Genomic DNA, 17,917 nt, shown 5'->3' with positions numbered 1-17,917 from the left:
GGTCAGAGAGGAACTGAGAGGACTCCACTCTAAGGCCCATCAGGAGGAGCAGGATCAGCAGTGACTTCAGAGCGGGTTGCCCAGGGCTTGAACCTGACCTCAAAACCCTCCAGGGATGCCGCAGACTTCCCAAACCCCCTTTCAATGCTTGATTGTCTTCAGAGTGATTTTTTTTTTTTTTTTGTCAGCGTGGCACCTCCCCTGCATACATGCTGCGCCCCTTGGCCTGGGTCCACAAGGCCCTTCCCATGAGCTGCATGACCAGAGCCATGCAGTGACCTCTCCTGCATCTCACAGCCTTGACCGTGACCCCGCAGACCCCTGCAAAGGCCCTGTAGCCATTACATCCCCCAGCAGGGCTTTGTTCACCCCTCCAGCACCCCCAGCTCAGCGCCCCGCAGCCAGCTCCTGCTCTGCCACAGCCCCTTCCCCTCTGAGCCCCGCAGCTCCCTGCTCCCTCCAGGGGAGCAGGCAGCATCATTGTTGCAAAATGTGGAATGTGTCAGCCAGTGTTATCTTAAGTCAGGCTGCTCTTTGATGTAAGACCTTTGTATACTTTCAAGCCTAATCAGCAGGAAAGGAGACCCAATCGCTGGAAGAGGCAGCAGCCAGCATCCCTCACTCAAGGACGTTCCGGAACCAACAAGATTTAGGGATTGCTAACTTGGCAAAATACTCCAGGTCTGTGTATCTTAGAGCTAAACTATCTTCATTGTAACGCAAAAAAATCACACCTCCAGATCAAAAAGACCCTCCACACGTGAAGACCCTTGCCCTGAGCATGAGTAGAATTTAGCAGGGGTTACATGATTTGTATGGAAGGTACTGGCCAATCCTAACAGAAGGGCTGCGCTTGATAAGTTACTAACCCTGAATTTCTGTGTTTAAATAACAGCATGGAAAATCCGGTGGGGTGTGCTGGATTTGTGGAATACCACTGTGAAAAACACCAATCACTTGTTTTTTAAAATCTTAAAAAGTTTATTGGTAATAAAAGAGTTATAAAAAATAGTAATAAAATTAGAGTAATAAAAATTTGGACAATGAGGGTTAGGACACTATGAGACAATAAAAAACAAAGAATTATGGACGTCCAGATGGTTTTGGGCACTGAGCTGCCAAAAACATGCCTTGTGAACAAAGGAATAACCCTTAAAAGCAACAGCCTGTTGCATATTCATATATCTCATACATTATGCATAAATTCCTTGCAAATTAAGAATTTTTCTGGTTTTTGTCAACTTCTTCCCCTTAATCCTGGTGGTTCCATAAAGACGGAGAGAAGGTGGAAGAATGTACGTCTTTTCCAATAAGGAGATCGTAACTCTTCAGGTTTCATGTTGCTGTTATCTCTGTGCAAAGAGTTTCTTGTTTATCTTATCCCTTTTCTTGAGCTAGTAAAAAAATATCTTACATCGCAGAGTTTCTATTTTAACATTATATTATAACCTAAAACTGTATTTAACACACTACTTAAGAGAATTAATACAGCATAACTTTCTAGCATGACACATATAATACTCATTTTAATATTTGCGAAAAGCCAGTCATAAAATATGCGTTTTTCACGCCACCGAGCAGCCAGGCTGGGGCAGCTCTGAAACAAACAATGTCTCACTGGAGCGTGTCGTTATCGGCTCGCTGCACACCGGGGAACAAACCCGATTTCTGGGGCAGCATCCCTGCGCCCGCAGCGCCGGCACCCCTAAAATGGCGGCGCCCACTGAGGCCTCAGCCCGCCCGCGTCACGTGACCGCCCTGTCCGCCATTGCATCAGCCGGGGGCGGGGCGCCGCGCGGACGGGTGGGGCCGGCAGAAGAGTGACAGCCCCCGCAACCAATGGGAGGTGGCGTCCGGCAGGGGGGCGGGGCGGAGCGGGCGCTGCGGCGCGGCCGGAGGAGCGGAGCGAGGGGCGGCGGTGGTCGCGCAGGTACGGCCCCAGGGGCCTGGGCAGCTCCGGCTGCTGGGTTTGGCTTCCACGGCCCGGCCGGGACCCGCGGGCACAGGGGAGAGGGGCACGGAGAAGCCAGGGCGGGAGGGTGGCGGTGCGCTGGTCGCGCCCCATGCGGGCCCGCGGGGGGACGCCGGGCGGCCGGCGGCGCTGCCGGACACCGCTGTGCCCTCACCCCTCCTCGGGCACTGGAGAGCGGCTGTGTCTGGGCAGAGGCTCTGATAGGTCCTGGGGCCGCTGCTATGCTTGCTTCTCCCCACCTCGGGTCCTTCCCTCCTGCAGCATCGAGGTTGGACTCGATGATCTCAGAGGACTTTTCCCACCTAATTGATTCTGTGCTGTGAATACTCCCAGGCCTTGCTCCTATGGGGAATTCCCGTCTCTCCGCGCCGAGCAGGCTGCTGGGATCTCGCCTCCCTCCCTGGATCCGCATTGCGCTGAGCTGTCAGGGACAGCCCTGTGCAGGACACGGGCGGTGCTGCCCTCCAGGCTGTCACTTGCCTCCGGTGTGCGTGTGGGGATGTGGGTCCCTTCAAGGAAGGCTTCCGGGCATCCCTGCAGCTGGCTCTGCTTTGAGCATGGAGGGTGGACAAGGTTATATTTAGGGGTCATTTTCAAACTTGATGGTTCTATGATTTAGTCATTGAATCACAGAAGGGTTTGGATTGGAAGGTACCTTAAAGCCCACCTGATTCTAACACCCCTGCCATAGGCAGGGACACCTTCCACTACACAATGCTGCTCCAAGCCCCATCCAACCTGGCCTTGAACACTTCCAAGGATGGGGAAGCCACATCTTCTCTTGGCAACCTGTGCCAGGTCTTCACCACCCACACAGGGAATCATTTCTTCCTGATATCTAACCTAAATCTCTCCTTTTCTGGTTCCCCCTTGTCATATTATCTGCCCATGTAAAAAGTTGCTGTCCATCATTTTTATAAGCCCCTTTAAATAGTGGAAGGCTGCAATGATGTCTTCTCACTCTGCATTTAATCACCTTGAATGCTTTGGTGACTTGGCAGTCCCTCTGTTCCCAGTAAGGCAAACACAACCTACTAAGTTTAGTATCCATGTGAATTTGATATTTTATAACTATGTGTTTTCAAAGAACAGGTAACCTGAGGTAGAGCCCCAGAAATCAGGGAGTTTGGGGGAAAGGAAATTTCAGCTTGGCCCACCACTATTTGGGGCAGGTTGATGGTTGAACAGAAGTATCAGTGAGTACTTAACAATGTGGGGAGACCCTTTCAGGAGTTGGAGACAATGATCCTGATGTTCACCTTGAGCTGACAGCACATCAGAGTGTTGTTTGTTTTCATTTGTTCAGACTGCACCGCAGTTTTGCCACTTCCCTGCCACTTGCTTTGGACAGTGGCAACTTCCAGCTTCCAGATGGAGACCCCGCTCACTGCCAGCCAGATCCGGCAACGGTTCATTGACTTCTTCAGGGAAAACAAGCACACCTATGTGCACTCATCTTCCACAATCCCCCTGGATGACCCCACACTGCTTTTTGCCAATGCTGGTATGAATCAGGTAGGATTCCCACCCTGGCACTACAATTCTACACACATACCCTGTTGGAACCTGTGAAGCTGTTTGCAGAGCTGTTGGGAAAATTATTGCTTACTCCATCTTCCTTCTGGTCACAGAGAGATGGGTGGTGTGTCCTCTGGAATCCTCTGTGCTCTCACAAAATTGGCAAAAGCACTGGAACAGGTTCCTATGGTGAGAGCTCTGCCAGTCTCGTTTCCTTGAGCCTTGGTACCACAGCAGTCCTGGCACAAATGACTAATGGTGTCTTTGAAGAATGGTTGAGACTGGGATGCTGCAAGGGCTCTGCTACAAATTAGCACCCAGTTTTTTATTTTTTGGCAGCTGGGAATTGGGCAGCTTTCAGTCCCTTTGGAAGGCCTGGGCTTTGGTGGGCTCTAGGAACACCTGTGTGTGTGCAAGTGCTGAGTTCTAGGCAGCCTTCTCATGGACAGGAGCAGCAGATTTGTTTCTGAAAGGTGCTTTGAGTATGTTCAGACTGGTGATATCATGACACTTACTGCCTCACTGTTGCTTGCAACATTTCAAAACAGGTTCTGATTGCTTTTCCCAGTTTCTCAGTTTTTCTAGCAGTTGACTTGTCCTTTTTCTCTCCTCGCAGTTCAAACCCATCTTCCTCAATACCATCGACCCCTCACACCCGCTCGCTAAACTGAGCAGAGCCACCAACACTCAGAAGTGCATCCGAGCAGGGGGCAAGCACAACGACCTGGATGACGTGGGCAAAGATGTGTACCACCACACCTTCTTTGAGATGTTGGGGTCCTGGTCCTTTGGGGATTATTTCAAGGTAAAACAATCTGGGTGCAGCTCTGAATCTTTGCACACATTTCTCCGTCTCTGTAAGCTCAGCAGAGCAGTTGCCAAGAGGAAGGAGAATATGTTGGCACAGAGGTGCATGTGGCTCCTTTGGAATAAATGAGCTTGGAAGCTGCCCCAACCCTGCAGAATGATTCGAGATTAATTACTTTAGGTTTACAAAGCTGATTAAGTAAACTTTGTTAGTTTGGAGTCTTCAGGTGGAGATTTTAGTGGCTGTCCTGGAGATGTGAGGACTACCATGTGCTATGCAGCTATGACTGACCTTCAAACAGGAGTGATCATACAATAATGACTTCCTTTCCCAAGCTTCTTGCTAGTGTAGTATTCAAAGTCAGAATTAAAATGATTTTTGGAGGCAATGAACATGCTAGGCGTTAACTTGGGTGCATCAAGACAGTCATATGAGATGTTTCTTGTGCCCTCTTCACTGCATGGATTAATTTTTCTCTTTCTTATGTCAAAAGTCAGAAAGTTTTCAGCTGCTGATACCTACAGTAGCCTGTACTTCGGATGTTGAAGAGAAGTTGTCTTTGCATTCACTTGCTGACCTCATGTTTCCTTGTGCAGGAACTTGCTTGTAAACTGGCACTGGAACTTCTCACCAAGGAGTTTGGCATCCCTGCTGAAAGACTCTATGTCACTTACTTTGGTGGAAATGAGGCTGCAGGACTGCAACCAGACCTGGAGTGCAAGCAGATCTGGTTGGATTTGGGGTAAGGCCTTTCACTGAGGAAGGTGCATGTTTTGATGAGCAATAGTAATTTATTTGGCTTGGATATTAGGAAAAAAAATATTTACAGAAGCAGAAGAGAACAGGTTGCTCAGAGCAATGGTGGAGTCAACGTTCCTGAAGGGATTTTAAAGCTATGTAGCTGTGGAACTTTGGGCCATGGTTTAGTGGTGAGTTTGGAAGTATTGGAGTAACAGTTGGACTTGATGATCTGAAAGGTCTTTTCCAACCTAAATGTTTCTATGACTCAATGATGGCCTGTGTTATGTGGCAGAACACATATAAAAGGAGACTTCAACAAAATTGAAGTGTCACAAATAACTTTTGCAGAGTGTTGGAGCTTCCAAACCAAAGGGAAGTATTCATATTAGATAGAAGATACTGAAAGCTCTGGTTTCAAAATCTCTTGTGTCTGCTTAAGAGTCCTGCTTGGTGAGATGGAATGTCCTGCCCAGTGCACTGCCACTGACAGCGTTTGAGAAGATCATGGAATCATAGAACTGTAGAATGGTTTGGGTTGGAAGGGACCTTACAGCTCATCTTGTTCCAAGCCCTGTCCAACCTGGCCTTGAATACTTCCTGGGATGGGGCAGACACAGCTTCTCTGGGCAGCCTGTTCCACTGCCTCACTATGCTTACAGTGGAGAATTTATTCATAATATATAATGTGCATCTGCCCTCTTTAGTTTAACGCCCTTTTCCTATCACTCCATGCCCTTCTAAACAGTTCCTCTCCAGATTTCTTGTAGTCCTCTTTGGGTACTGAAAGGCCGCAACAAGTTAATTCCAGAGCCTTCTCTTCTCCATGCTGAACAATCCACATTCTCTCAGCCTTTTCTCATAGGGGAGGTTCTTCATCCCATCAGTGTCTTTTTGCTGATGGCTTTACTGAGGTATTGTGTAAATCTCTGTCTCCACCTGGGATGACTGCCAGGTGCCAGTGTTCACTTGATCCCCTCAGCAGGGGGCTCTGAACAATCCCCTGAGCACTAGACTCTTGTATTGATGTGTCTCAGGACACTAAGAATTCATCAGCACATCTAGGGAACTAGTGAGCTGTGGTTTCTCTGGCATACCCTTTAGTTTGGTGAATTCTTTTAGTTAGTCTCTGTTGTTCAATAAATGTTTTCTTACAGGCTGGCTGAGGGCAGGATTCTGCCTGGCAATATGAAGGACAATTTCTGGGAAATGGGAGACACTGGCCCCTGTGGCCCTTGCAGCGAGATCCACTATGACCGGATTGGGGACAGAGATGCTTCACACTTGGTCAATCAGGATGACCCCAACGTCCTGGAGATCTGGAACCTGGTGTTCATACAGTTCAATAGGTGAGCCAGACCTGCTTCCAGGTGAGCCAGGTTGCTCCAGCTCAGTTTGGGAGGCTGCTTGGGCTGTCTTTTCGTTCAGCTGCCCATGGCTTACTCGCCATTCCCAGTTATCCAGCAGCTGAACACTTTGTCATGCTCTGTCCCCTTGTCCACTGGTGCAGAAGAGGTTGGTCACACTGCTGTTGGGACAAACTGAGAATATTTTCTCTGTTTATCTGCCAGGTGTTCAGTAGGGAATAAGTTGTTGTCTGTTCTGGGTCTGAGTTGTTGCTGAGGGTCTTGTTAACTGTATTTTATCAAAGTTGTCCTTTGTGTGGCTTGTGCATGGGCCTGTGTCACAAATCAGATGGAACTAAATCTTACGGAGATGGAGAGAAATGGGGTTCCCCCTGCAGAGCCTCCATCCATAACATCTCACCTTTCTTTGGCAGGGAAGCTGATGGGACACTGAAACCCCTTCCTAAGAAAAGTATTGATACTGGGATGGGCCTGGAGAGGCTGGTTTCTGTGCTGCAGAACAAGATGTCCAACTATGACACTGACCTTTTCCTTCCTTACTTTGAAGCCATCCAAAAGGTATGAACTGAAGCCTGACTGAGCTGTATCCATTCCCTGAATTCTTGGGGAGATGTATGGGACTGCTTGGACAGGGTGGTCTCTGCTTTCCCAGCTGCTGTGAGCCCCACACATTTGCACTTTGCTGAGGGTAGGAAGCCAGGCTAGCACAGTAAGTGCTGCCCTGGGACATGTTTCCAGGGGAAAACACAACAGTGAGTGGTGCAGCTTTCCCAATTTCTGTGAACTGTCCTAATGGACACTCCTTGGTCCTCTCCCAGTGGGAGATACTTTGCAGTCCAACATGGCCAAGTGCCATCTTTTTGAAACATGCTAGAGAGCACATGGTACTGCTAACCCAGAATGTAGAAAATTCCCTTAGCCAGGAGTGCTTTGCCATAAACCACAACAGTCACTGTCAGAACCTGTGTGCTGTTGCTGCATTGTTCTGGATGGGGACCATGTTACCCATGCTGGGAGCTCTGTGTGCAGATCTAAGCCTTTTTTTTTTCCTCCATGGAGGAGGCAGAGCTTCCTGACTGCAGATCATGCTGGATAAAATGCAGAGAGATGAGCCCAGGCTCCTGCTACCTCTAAGGAATGAGGTGCCAAGCTCCAGAGTTGGAATTGGAGAGCTGCCTTTTTTCAGTGTTAAGTCCACTGGCTAGACACAGCCCCTGTGTCCTTGTCTGCTTTCCTCCTGTGTTCTGGGAGCCTGGCTGGAGGGACTGTGCCCATGGCGGGCGGTTTGCACTGTGTGCAAGCAGTGCATGGTTACAGCAGTATCTTTCCCTAGGGTATGGATAAAAACATCCTAAAAGAGGAAAGCTGGGACCATCTCCTCTGTGACAGAAATTGAAAGGTTTCTTGGCTGGGCAGGTTATGCCAGTTTGGAGTCCCTGAGCCAATGTGCAAAACAAATGATTTCCCTGTACTCTCCCTCTTCCTCTCTCTTGGGCTCTTAATGATGGGATAAATTGGATTTTCTTCCCTTTGGTTTAGAGAGCTTTTGGCCATTGAGATGTGGGCCATGGCACCATGTAGGGCCATCAGCTCTGTGCCTCCCTAGGTTCACTACATCACCTCTTTCCAAGAGGAATATTCCCCTCTGTGGCTGTGGGTGGTGGGGTTGGCTTGGCTTCTGAGGCCCTTCCCTGTAATTCTGCCATGGTGCCACTGCCAGTAATTGTACCCTCTGCCCACTGCCTTCTCCTCTGCAAAGGGCACAGGTGCCAGGCCGTACCTGGGGCAGGTCGGGGCCGAGGATGCTGATGGAATAGACATGGCCTACCGTGTGCTGGCTGACCATGCACGGACCATCACCCTGGCCCTCTCGGACGGGGGCAGGCCTGACAACACTGGCAGAGGGTAAGAAGGAGCTGCTGCATTGTCACCACTCCCATTCTGTTCTGCATGGTTTCCCTCAAGGCTCTGGGATCTCCTGTGTCTCTGGGATCTCTTTGGATTCATCATTAATGCAGTGGGTAGCAGAGTGTTTGCTCAGGATATTTGATGCTTGAGTCGCTGTAGTAAGGTTCACCCAGAAGACCATGATGCACGAGTCTGAAGGTTCTTGTGAGCACCATTGCTGATGTACCAGCCCTCAGATAACATGACTGTGGGCAGCAAGGCACAAAGCCCAGCTTGGTGCAGTGTTCCTGTTGAAAAAGCAAGGAATTTTGGGCTGGGGGGCTGTGCTGCAGGTGCCAGTGGACTCCATAAGCACACAGTGAATGTGGGTCATGGAGCTGGGGCCTAGCACCTCACCTGTGCCTTGCTGTTACCATGAGGTAAAACAAGAGAAAACCCTGTGCTCTTGGTCCTGGGAGGGGAGTGCTGGTAGGTGGATGCTGGTGGAGCCCCTGAGAACAACTCAGATGTGTAACATTTGCATGGGGGTCTCTGCTATTCCCTAGGTATGTGCTGAGGCGGATTCTCCGACGGGCTGTGCGCTACTCCCATGAGAAGCTCAATGCCCCCAAGGGTTTCTTTGCTACTCTGGTTGATGTGGTGGTGCAGTCACTGGTAAGTTCTCCTATTCCACTGTGTCTGCTTAAGACTTCCTCTGCTGAGGTATGTAGTTCTCCATGTTGAAGGGCTCCTCCTCCTGGGTCTGCAGGGAGATGCCTTTCCTGAGCTGAAGAAGGACCCAGATATGGTAAAGGACATTATCAATGAAGAAGAGGATCAGTTCCTGAAAACACTAACCAGAGGCCGTCGCATCCTGGACAGGAAGATCCAGAGCCTTGGGGACAGTAAAGTCATTCCTGGTAAGGCTGTGACTTCTGTCTAGATGCAGCAAAAGTCATTTGTTATCTGGGATTATGTAAGGGCTTAGGGAAGTTGGGGGAAGGGAAAGGGTGGGAAAATTAGAGGTGGTGGAAGGTGGTAGGGAGACAAAGTTGGAGTCAGAAAACATCTCTTAGAGCTGAACCACCCGTCTCTCCTCTGGCCTGTGCTCACTTGCTGAGGTTTCTAAGCTGCCCAGACACACATCTCTGTGCTGTCAGGGAGGAGCCTTTTGGATGTTCACGTTCTCCAGACCTGTTCATTGTCCTGCCATAGTTCAGAGCCAGTGGGGAAGCAGGGAAGGGAGCAGTGTCTCATGGAACATGAGAGGTGACTGCTTTGCCCTTTCTCTGCAGGTGACACTGCCTGGCTGCTGTATGACACCTATGGTTTCCCTGCGGATCTCACTGGGCTGATTGCAGAGGAGAAGGGCCTTGTTGTAGACATGGACGGTTTTGAAGAAGAGCGAAAAAATGCTCAGGTGGGTAACAGCTCCAGGGGAAGCTAGTTTATGAGTGGGCAGGAAGAATTCCCTTCCTTGCAGTTTGCAGTCATAAGTTGCTCCTTTCTCACTGAGTCTGCTCACATCCCACATGCTGTATGGTTTGCCTCGTGGGAAAAACCAGGACAACTGCAGTTGCTGTGGGACATGTCTTTTCTGTACAGCTGGAGTTGGTTCTGCTCACTAGCAAAGCCTAGAACCTTGAGCTCAGCCTTCAGACAGAGATAGCGGAGTGCTGGGAGCACTTCTGCTGTTCTGTTCTGGTTAGGGAAGTTATTCCCTGTCCAAGGCTCAGTATCCAGGCAGGCCTGCGCCTTGGGTGCATTTCCCAATATGTTTGCTGCAGCAGCAGGGAGTGGCATTGACTAGCTGGGTACTTGCCTGGTCCTTACTGGGCTCGGGCCCACTTGGTCTGCATGCTGGAACTGGGTGCTCTGAAGCCAGAAAAATTGGCACACTCCAGGTGCTGGCACACAGCTTCCCAGGGCAGAGCTCTAAATCAGGGAGTGCTGAGGGATGTGAGTGAGATATGCAACTAGGCTGGCATGCATTGGTGTTTCTTAAACCTTGGTATTTGGCAGGTCATTTCTCAAACCTTGTTCATTGGCAGCTCAAATCGCAGGGCAAGGGTGCTGGAGGGGAAGATCTCCTCATGCTGGACATCTATGCCATTGAAGAGCTGAGAGCCCAAGGGCTGGAGGTGACAGATGACTCACCAAAATACAACTATGCTTCAGATCTGAGCGGTACCTATGGTATGAAAAAAACTTCTCACATCATGTTCTCCTACTAAACCTTCCCTGGCATGTACCTCTGGGCTCCCCTTTCCTGGGACATGGAGTTGGAAGTGGGAGGTTGTGCAGGTGAATAGTCTGCTTGTTACTAATTGAGCAGAGAAAGGGGACACACTGTTCAGGGGCTACTGTACTGCTGTTGCCAAATTAAAGGAATTCCTTTTCCTTCAGCTTTATGTCTCCACACTCTTATGATGGTGTTCTTCAGCTGCTCCTTTGCCATTGCTGCAGGAGGCTGCAGTTTCTGCTTGGCCTGTTGGAGGGTCCTTGGCTTGCTTGCTCTGGCTCTCCTGCTAGTTTTTTGATTTGATGGAGATTCAGGAGGCTGCAGGCTCATAGCCATGTGTGCTGCTGACTTTTGCTGCATAGATGTGAAGGCAGTGACAGACCCTGCCTTGGAGGGCACTAAATGAAATTTCAAACTGACTGTTGCCTTACTCCTCTCTTCTTATCCCCTGAAAATGTGTTAGCTGCCATGAGCTAACAATAATCTCCTGCAATAACTGGCAGATGTTGCTATAATATTCTGCTCCCATGTGGTGTCTACAAGGTTTTCCTGTTTTACTGACACTGCCTGTCATCCTGGTGGCAGATTTTGGGAGCCTCGTGGCCACAGTGAAAGCCATCCGCAGGGAGAAGAAGTTTGTGGAGGAGGCATCCACTGGCCAGGAATGTGGCATAGTGCTGGACCGGACCTGCTTCTACGCCGAGCAGGGTGGGCAGATCTATGACCAGGGCTACATGGTCAAGGATGACGACAGCAGAGAGGATGTGAGTGGGCCTGAGAGCCTTTTGCTAGACTCAATCTGACTCGGGGCCTGGGCATTTCCCATCCATGTCAGATGTCACACATTGCACAGGGTTCCTTTCTGGGGGCGCAGAATGGCGTGGATGTGCTGGAGTTTTGTTCCCCTTGCTCCTTGAGGAGCTCAGTTCTGTGCTGCTATCACCAGAATGTGGGTGCCTCTGGTGGTGGTGCTGGGATTGCCAAGCCCAAGGGCAGTGCTCTCAAGTCAAGATGGGGAGCTGAGGTGGGGAGCTCTTTCTGTGCCCTGCCTTCATTAACTTCTCTGCTTTGCTGTGTGCTGTGCCTGGGGATGCTCAGCTTTCTCCAGCACACACACACACTACTCTGGCTCTCAGCTGGGACCTTTCCAGTTGCAGGTCAGACCTCTGGCTGGATGTCTCCCCTTGGCCTCTCACCCTGCTCACATGGGGCATTTCCCTCTTTGTACAGAAAACAGAATTCACTGTGAAGAACGTTCAGGTCCGGGGAGGCTACGTGCTCCATATAGGAACTTTGTATGGGAGCTTGAAAGTAGGAGATCAGGTCCACCTGACTATTGATGAGGTGAGTTAAAACATGGTGTAACACAAGGGCTTGTCTCTTTTCTCTGGGTTTTGTCTCGTTTCTTTTCATTGGTGCCACTCTGGGGGCCTGATGTTTGGGTCCTGCTCTCCCTGCATCACATGATCAAGCAGTGTCTGGCTGACTCCAAGTCTCTCCTGCTTCACACCTGGCCTTCTCTTACCATGAGGCAGATAATGCCCAGCTAGCTCAGAGCCACTCTTCCTGGGTTTGCTGGTCACAGGCAGAAACACATTTTGGGTCATGACTTGCAGGGAGAACATGTGTGGTGCTCCACAATGTGGGAATAACATCAGAGAGCCTGAGCTGTCTGCCCCACTCCAAACATTGCTTCTGTGGGCTCAGCTTGCTGAGTTCTGGGTTGAGCACAGTCAACTTGATGCATTTCCCTTCCCTATAAGGGCAGCACCTTTAGAGGAAGAGGGAAGGCTTCCATCTTGAAGTGCTTTTCCCTGCTGAGGAACAGAGATTAGTTATCTGTTCCTGATCTATCCTTGGCCTCTTTCCACACAGGCCAAACAAGGGAGCTGCCAGGAAAAAAGGCATGCACAGATTTGGTGGGTAACACCTGTTCCTGTAGCTGAAGCTCCAAGGCAGAAAATGTGATCAGTTGTTTCTGGTGTCCTGAGCTAGTTGAGGATTCTGTTGGAGCAGGGCATTCACCTCCCCTTCAGCTGCTGGAGGTGGTTGTGGTTCTGGGGTGTGGGACCCCATCCAGCAGTGGCTTCCTCCCTCAGGCCAGGCGGAGGCCGGTCATGAGCAACCACACGGCCACCCACATCCTCAACTTCGCCCTGCGCTCCGTGCTGGGGGAGGCTGACCAGAGGGGGTCCCTGGTGGCACCGGACCGGCTGCGCTTCGACTTCACGGCCAAGGGAGCCCTGTCCACCCAGGAAATCAAGAAAGTTGAAGGGATTGCCAACCAGATGATCGAGGAGTCAAAGGTGGGTATGGGTGACACGTATACCTTGAGCCCTCGTTTTGGGTGATCTGGGATGCTGGGAGTTTGGCATGCACAGGAGGATTCTGAGCTGCTGGTGCAGAACTATGCACAGATTGCCATCACTTTAGAGGGTTTTGAGTGGGAAAACCCCATATGGATTGTTCGGTTCATTGGTTTCAAGCCCTCTGAAGGGTTGCACATGCCTTCAGTAGTGTCACATCAGTTGCAAGAGCCAGGAAGTTTGGCAGAGTAGGTTTGCAGGCCTGGCTGGGTTTACAGACAGCCCAGTGATGTGTTCCCAATAGCAGGGGAGTTGCTCTGTCTGGTACCAAGTGTCAAAGCTGACCCTGAAGGACCCTGGAATCTGTGCTTGGAACCATTTGCATGTGCAGTAACACACAGGGAGTCTGAGCAGGTGGTATTGGGAGTTTTGAAGATGAGATTTTAATAACTTTGTGATTCTTGTAGCTCAACAAACCCCAGCTCAGGTAAGGCACAAGACCTCACTTCTAGGATCTTTCAGAGGAAGAAATTCCCTGGGAATGTGGGCCCTCAGTCACAGCTGACAGGACTGGCTCTTACCTGCATCCCTTTGCTGTCCTCTGCAGACTGTGTATGCCAAGGACTGCCCTCTCGCAGAAGCCAAAGCTATCCAAGGACTTCGGGCAGTTTTTGACGAGACCTACCCCGATCCTGTCCGTGTAGTTTCCATTGGCATCCCTGTGGAGGAGCTGCTGTCTGACCCCTCTGGCCCTGGGGGCTCCATCACCTCAATTGAGTTCTGCGGAGGGACGTGAGTACCTGGAGAGGCCAGGGAACGTGGCAGGGTGGCTGAAAGGAGAGCCTGTGGAGCTTGAGCTCCTGGGAGTGTCATGAGCATACACTGGGCAGAGCCAGGGCAGAGATGGAGGTGGTGGTGATGATGTGCCTTTGCATTCCCAGTCCTGAGTCAATCAGTCTTTAGGGTTAGCTTTTGCAGGCAGGAAACTGCCTGTATTGCCCCTGCCCTTACGCAGGGTCTCTGGCAGTGCTGGGAACACAGGTCTTACCACCCTTTCCTCACTCATTTGCTTTCAGCACTGGTTGTTTTTTCTGTATGTCCCCACACTGCTGCATTTCCCTGACAGGATGATTGTCTTACTTCTTTGCTGATTCTTGCTGAGATGAGAAGTGGACTTCTAACTCTTTCTCGTGGGTCTGTCTGGGTTCTTTCCAAAGGCACTTGCAGAACTCCAGCCATGCTGGCCCCTTTGTGATTGTTTCAGAAGAAGCAATTGCAAAAGGCATTCGGAGGATAGTTGCAGTCACCGGGGCTGAAGCTCGGAAGGTAAGGGTAGGCAGGAGAGATCCTCTGTGAAATTCCACCTATTAACAATGTGCCAAAGTTAATTTTGTTCAAATTTGCACAATATCCTCTGAGGGACTCGTGGAAAAGGGTGCTGCTGTTGCCAAAGACTGTTCTGGAGACCCTGGCTGTACTACAGCAGAGCAGGGAAGAGAGAGGGAAGTCTCAGCTGTAGGTGTTGTGGCAGAGAAACCTGGGTGGGTGTGTGGGACGGCTCCAGGGTTAGCTCAGGTTGCTTTTCAGAGTGGCTTCCGATGTAGAGCTCTCAGCAGCTGGCAGGGCCAGCAGGAGAGTGGTGAAGTCTGAGAATCCAGTCCTCTGCTGCAGGAGGCAATGACTTCGGATGTGGGCTGGTGCTCCCTAAAGTGGAAGAAAGGGGTTTCATGGGAGACATGACTTCCCTTTTGGGTGTATCTTGGCAACCCTGGCAAAGGAAAGAGACCTGGGGCCCATGTGCCAGCATCACACCCTGGTTCTGGTCACGTGCTGCCTGCTTTGGCCCTGTGGCTTTCCAGGAGTTACTAAGCTCCATCCTGGGGCATTCCAGCATTCCTCACCTCTTCACACTCTGGAGTGACCAAAAGCCCAGCTTGATTTAACTCAGATTGTATCCTCCTAGGCCCTCAGGAAAGTCGACAGCCTCAGGAAGTTGCTGTCAGCCCTGGAGGCCAAGGTGAAGGTCCAGACAGCTCCCAACAAAGACGTGCAGAAGGAGATCACAGATCTTGGTGAGGTGAGGATGGTAGCAGTACTCTGCCTCCCCAGAGTGAAAGGGAACTTGATTGCCAGAACTGGGTATTAATGAGGCCTGAGTTCACCTTCCTGCTCCTGTCCAGCAGCCCTGCATCCCATGGGTGCTGCAGCCAGCACCTGTTTCCTCAGGTCACTGGCACTGGGAGAGGAGTGGAGCTTACTGGGCTCTGCCAGCTGAGGCAGAGTTAATGAGGTGCTTCATCTCCTGACGTGATCGCTGGCACCTTTAACCTTCTCTGCCTGCTCCTGTTTTGCAGACTCTGGCCACTGCTATTATCCCACAGTGGCAGAAAGATGAACTGAGAGAGGCTGTTAAAGCACTGAAGAAGGTCATGGATGACCTGGACCGAGCAAGCAAAGCTGACATCCAGAAAAGAGTGAGCTGTGGGCTGGAATAAAGGACAGTGTGGGAGGCCTGTGTGGGGCTCATTTGGGAGCTCTGTTAGTGTCCAGGATGGAAGAGAATTGATGTGTAGGAGTGCCCCTCAAACTGTTCAGCCTTCCAGCTTCTCCTGCTGCCTCCTGAGGCAGAATTACCTCTGTGCCTGTCCCCTGGGTTGAAGCATGGCAGCCTGTTCTTGCTCAAACAGTGCCCCAGGGTGCAGGCTTCCTCTTGGATCCCACTGGAGTTTTTGGAGGAGGAATCATGCACGATATACTGTCTTGCAGGCCACATACCTGCCTGTCAGAGTACATTCCTCCTGGCTTTATAGTGTGAGGCTGCTCCAGGCTGGGTTTTTGGGTGTGTTTGGGCAGCTTGGGGACCGCTGTCCCTGCTCTACCCAGGTGGTTCTTGTGTCCATACACAGTGTGGATGATTTAGTGGCTGACCACTGTTGTCCTCAGGTACTGGAGAAGACCAAGCAAGTTATTGAGAGTCACCCTAACCAGCCATGGGTCATCATGGAAATGGAAAATGGAGCCTCAGCAAAGGTATGGGAGTCTGATCTGTCCTCAGCAACCTTCCTTCTGCCTGAGGAGCAGCTGAGTGGTCTGTCATCACTTGAGGACGTGGTTCAGTGCTACAGAGCTGTCCCTCTTGCCACCTGCCATCCCTGACAAGGGGGAAGGACCACTGGGATATTCTGTTGTGTCCCAACTCCTGGACTGGCACATGGGCTTGCTGGGGTGGTGGGGTTTTGACCACTTGCTGAGTTTCCAGACTTGGTGGTAGATAGGGAGCCCAGCAGAAATCCTATTGTGTCCCAGGTAAGACTCATCCTGCAGCGGTCATGACACTGAAATGCACTTAAGGGACTGAGAGCAGCAGCTCTGCTGAGCCATGGAAGTTGTGATGCTTGTGGCCCCTGCAGATCAGCTCCAGGAGTGGTGTCCTGGGCTGAGTGTGGACAGGGCCAGGCAGAGAGCTGCCCCCAGCACGTCTGCTCAGCTGGGTTAAAGTTCTCTCCCAGGGCTGAATCTCCTCCTTCCCTCCTCCACACACAAGTTTTTTTCCAAGTTATTTCTGTTGGAATGAATGCTCTGTTGTGTGTGTTGTGTCACAGTGCTGAGCCCAGTAAGTGCCAGGCAGTGGGAGCTGGTTATCTCTGGGCTTAGACCAATCTGGGCTTAATGCCCTGTTAAAATTTCCTCTCTGAGAGTCTTGGAGCTGATCCTGCTCACTCTCCGTGGCCACCAGCATCACCATGATACCCATGCTTCTGCTCCCAGTTTGTGCTGTTGCAGCATTTTCCCTGGCAGAAGGGTGCATCCCATGGGATGGCAGTGCTGATAGCCCAGGGAGCTGCATGTTCCCAATCCACCCAGAGCAGCACTGCTTTGCTCACCAGAGGACCCACTCCTGGGGCTCTGTGCTGTCTGTGTGAGTGAGGGATGATGGTCTCCTTGAGAATAATAGAATGTGTGGCAGTCTCCCTGGTTCTTCCCTGCCTGCTGTGTCTGATAACCCTTGCAGGCTCTTCATGCTGTGTTTGAGTACTCTTGACTCCCTTTGGAACAGCTGTTCCCTTCTGCTGGGAAGAGCTTTTTCCCCTCCAGCCAGTACACTCAGGCAAAGGTTTATTCTGGGGCTGATTTTGCCAGTTGCAGTATACCTCAAGGTGGGGAAATAAAAGCATTTTCTCCTTCCTGCCTTGGGGTACACAGGCAGGGTTTATGTCCCCTGCCAAGGCTTTGACACTGCCAGGAATGTGAAAATGGCTGATGTTTGGGACGACGAGCATTGCAGAGTGCTGCTGGCTGGTTTAATGCAATTCCTGATCCCTGAGGTCTCTGTGGGTGCTATTGGGGCTGGAGTTGGGCTGGGTGCAAGAGCAGGGAGGCAGTCATAAAATTATTTTGTTCTCTTCCAGGCCCTGAATGAATCTCTGAAGCTCTTCAAGACTAATTCCCCCCAGACTGCTGCTATGCTCTTTGCTGTGGATAATGAAGCTGGCAGGATCACATGCCTGTGTCAAGTACCCCAGGTAATGCCAAGACTGTGTGGCTGCCTCTCCCTGAGCCTCCGTGGAGGAGCTGCAGTCTCCAGGCAGGAACTATCTAATGTTACACAGCCAGAACTGTTTGGGGTTTAGCAGGAGCCACAGCCTTTGTGCTTGGGCTTATTGTCAGGCTGCTGAAGTGAGGGAAGAGGAGTTATGCTCTGCAAACAGGGAAGGGGAATAGTCAGGACTTAATGGGGTGGTAGCCATGGGGCGGGGCACTTGCTCTTCAGTGCTGACTGCTGGGTTTCTTTTCCTGCCCAGGAGACTGCAAATAAGGGCCTGAAGGCCAGCCAGTGGGTGCAGGAAGTGTCTGGCTTGATGGACGGCAAAGGCGGTGGAAAGGACATCTCTGCACAGGCAACAGGAAAGAATGTGGGCTGCCTGCAGGAAGCCCTGAAACTGGCCACGGACTTTGCCAGGCTCCGCCTGGGGGAGCTGAAGAACTGACCGAGGGGAGAACCCCGGTCCCTTTGTGTCCCTCTCTGTCTCTCCGCTGCGCAGCTTTCCTGTAATAAAGGCTCCCTGCCCCGCGCTCTGC

The 17,917-nt window shown here is 51.1% G+C and overlaps 1 protein-coding gene across 1 annotated transcript; it reads left to right on the top strand.

The window, feature by feature from the left end:
• Positions 1–1,853: 1,853 nt before the first annotated feature.
• AARS1 (alanyl-tRNA synthetase 1) lies at positions 1,854–17,910 on the top strand. The gene is made up of 21 exons (XM_053952740.1): positions 1,854–1,930; positions 3,279–3,487; positions 4,107–4,295; positions 4,895–5,040; positions 6,194–6,385; positions 6,817–6,961; positions 8,163–8,308; positions 8,857–8,965; positions 9,060–9,210; positions 9,586–9,710; positions 10,342–10,486; positions 11,118–11,296; positions 11,763–11,876; positions 12,632–12,838; positions 13,446–13,630; positions 14,056–14,164; positions 14,802–14,915; positions 15,193–15,312; positions 15,782–15,868; positions 17,248–17,361; positions 17,641–17,910. The coding sequence occupies exons 2-21, from the start codon at positions 3,344–3,346 to the stop codon at positions 17,824–17,826; spliced, it is 2,907 nt and encodes a 968-aa protein (XP_053808715.1). The 5' UTR covers positions 1,854–1,930; positions 3,279–3,343; the 3' UTR covers positions 17,827–17,910.
• The last annotated feature ends 7 nt before the right edge of the window (positions 17,911–17,917 follow it).

The sequence above is a fragment of the Vidua chalybeata genome, chromosome 11 (genome assembly GCF_026979565.1).
Source record: "Vidua chalybeata isolate OUT-0048 chromosome 11, bVidCha1 merged haplotype, whole genome shotgun sequence".
Classification (NCBI taxonomy): Eukaryota; Metazoa; Chordata; class Aves; order Passeriformes; family Viduidae; genus Vidua; species Vidua chalybeata.
This window is presented reverse-complemented; position numbering and strand designations above follow the sequence as displayed.

Bases quoted from the DNA above. Each gene is read 5' to 3' on its own strand.
- AARS1 (XM_053952740.1), top strand. From the start codon at position 3,344: ATGGAGACCCCGCTCACTGCCAGCCAGATCCGGCAACGGTTCATTGAC. The intron at 9,211-9,585 runs GTAAGGCTGTGA...CTTTCTCTGCAG, and splicing joins GGACAGTAAAGTCATTCCTG to GTGACACTGCCTGGCTGCTG. The intron at 14,165-14,801 runs GTAAGGGTAGGC...GTATCCTCCTAG, and splicing joins CCGGGGCTGAAGCTCGGAAG to GCCCTCAGGAAAGTCGACAG.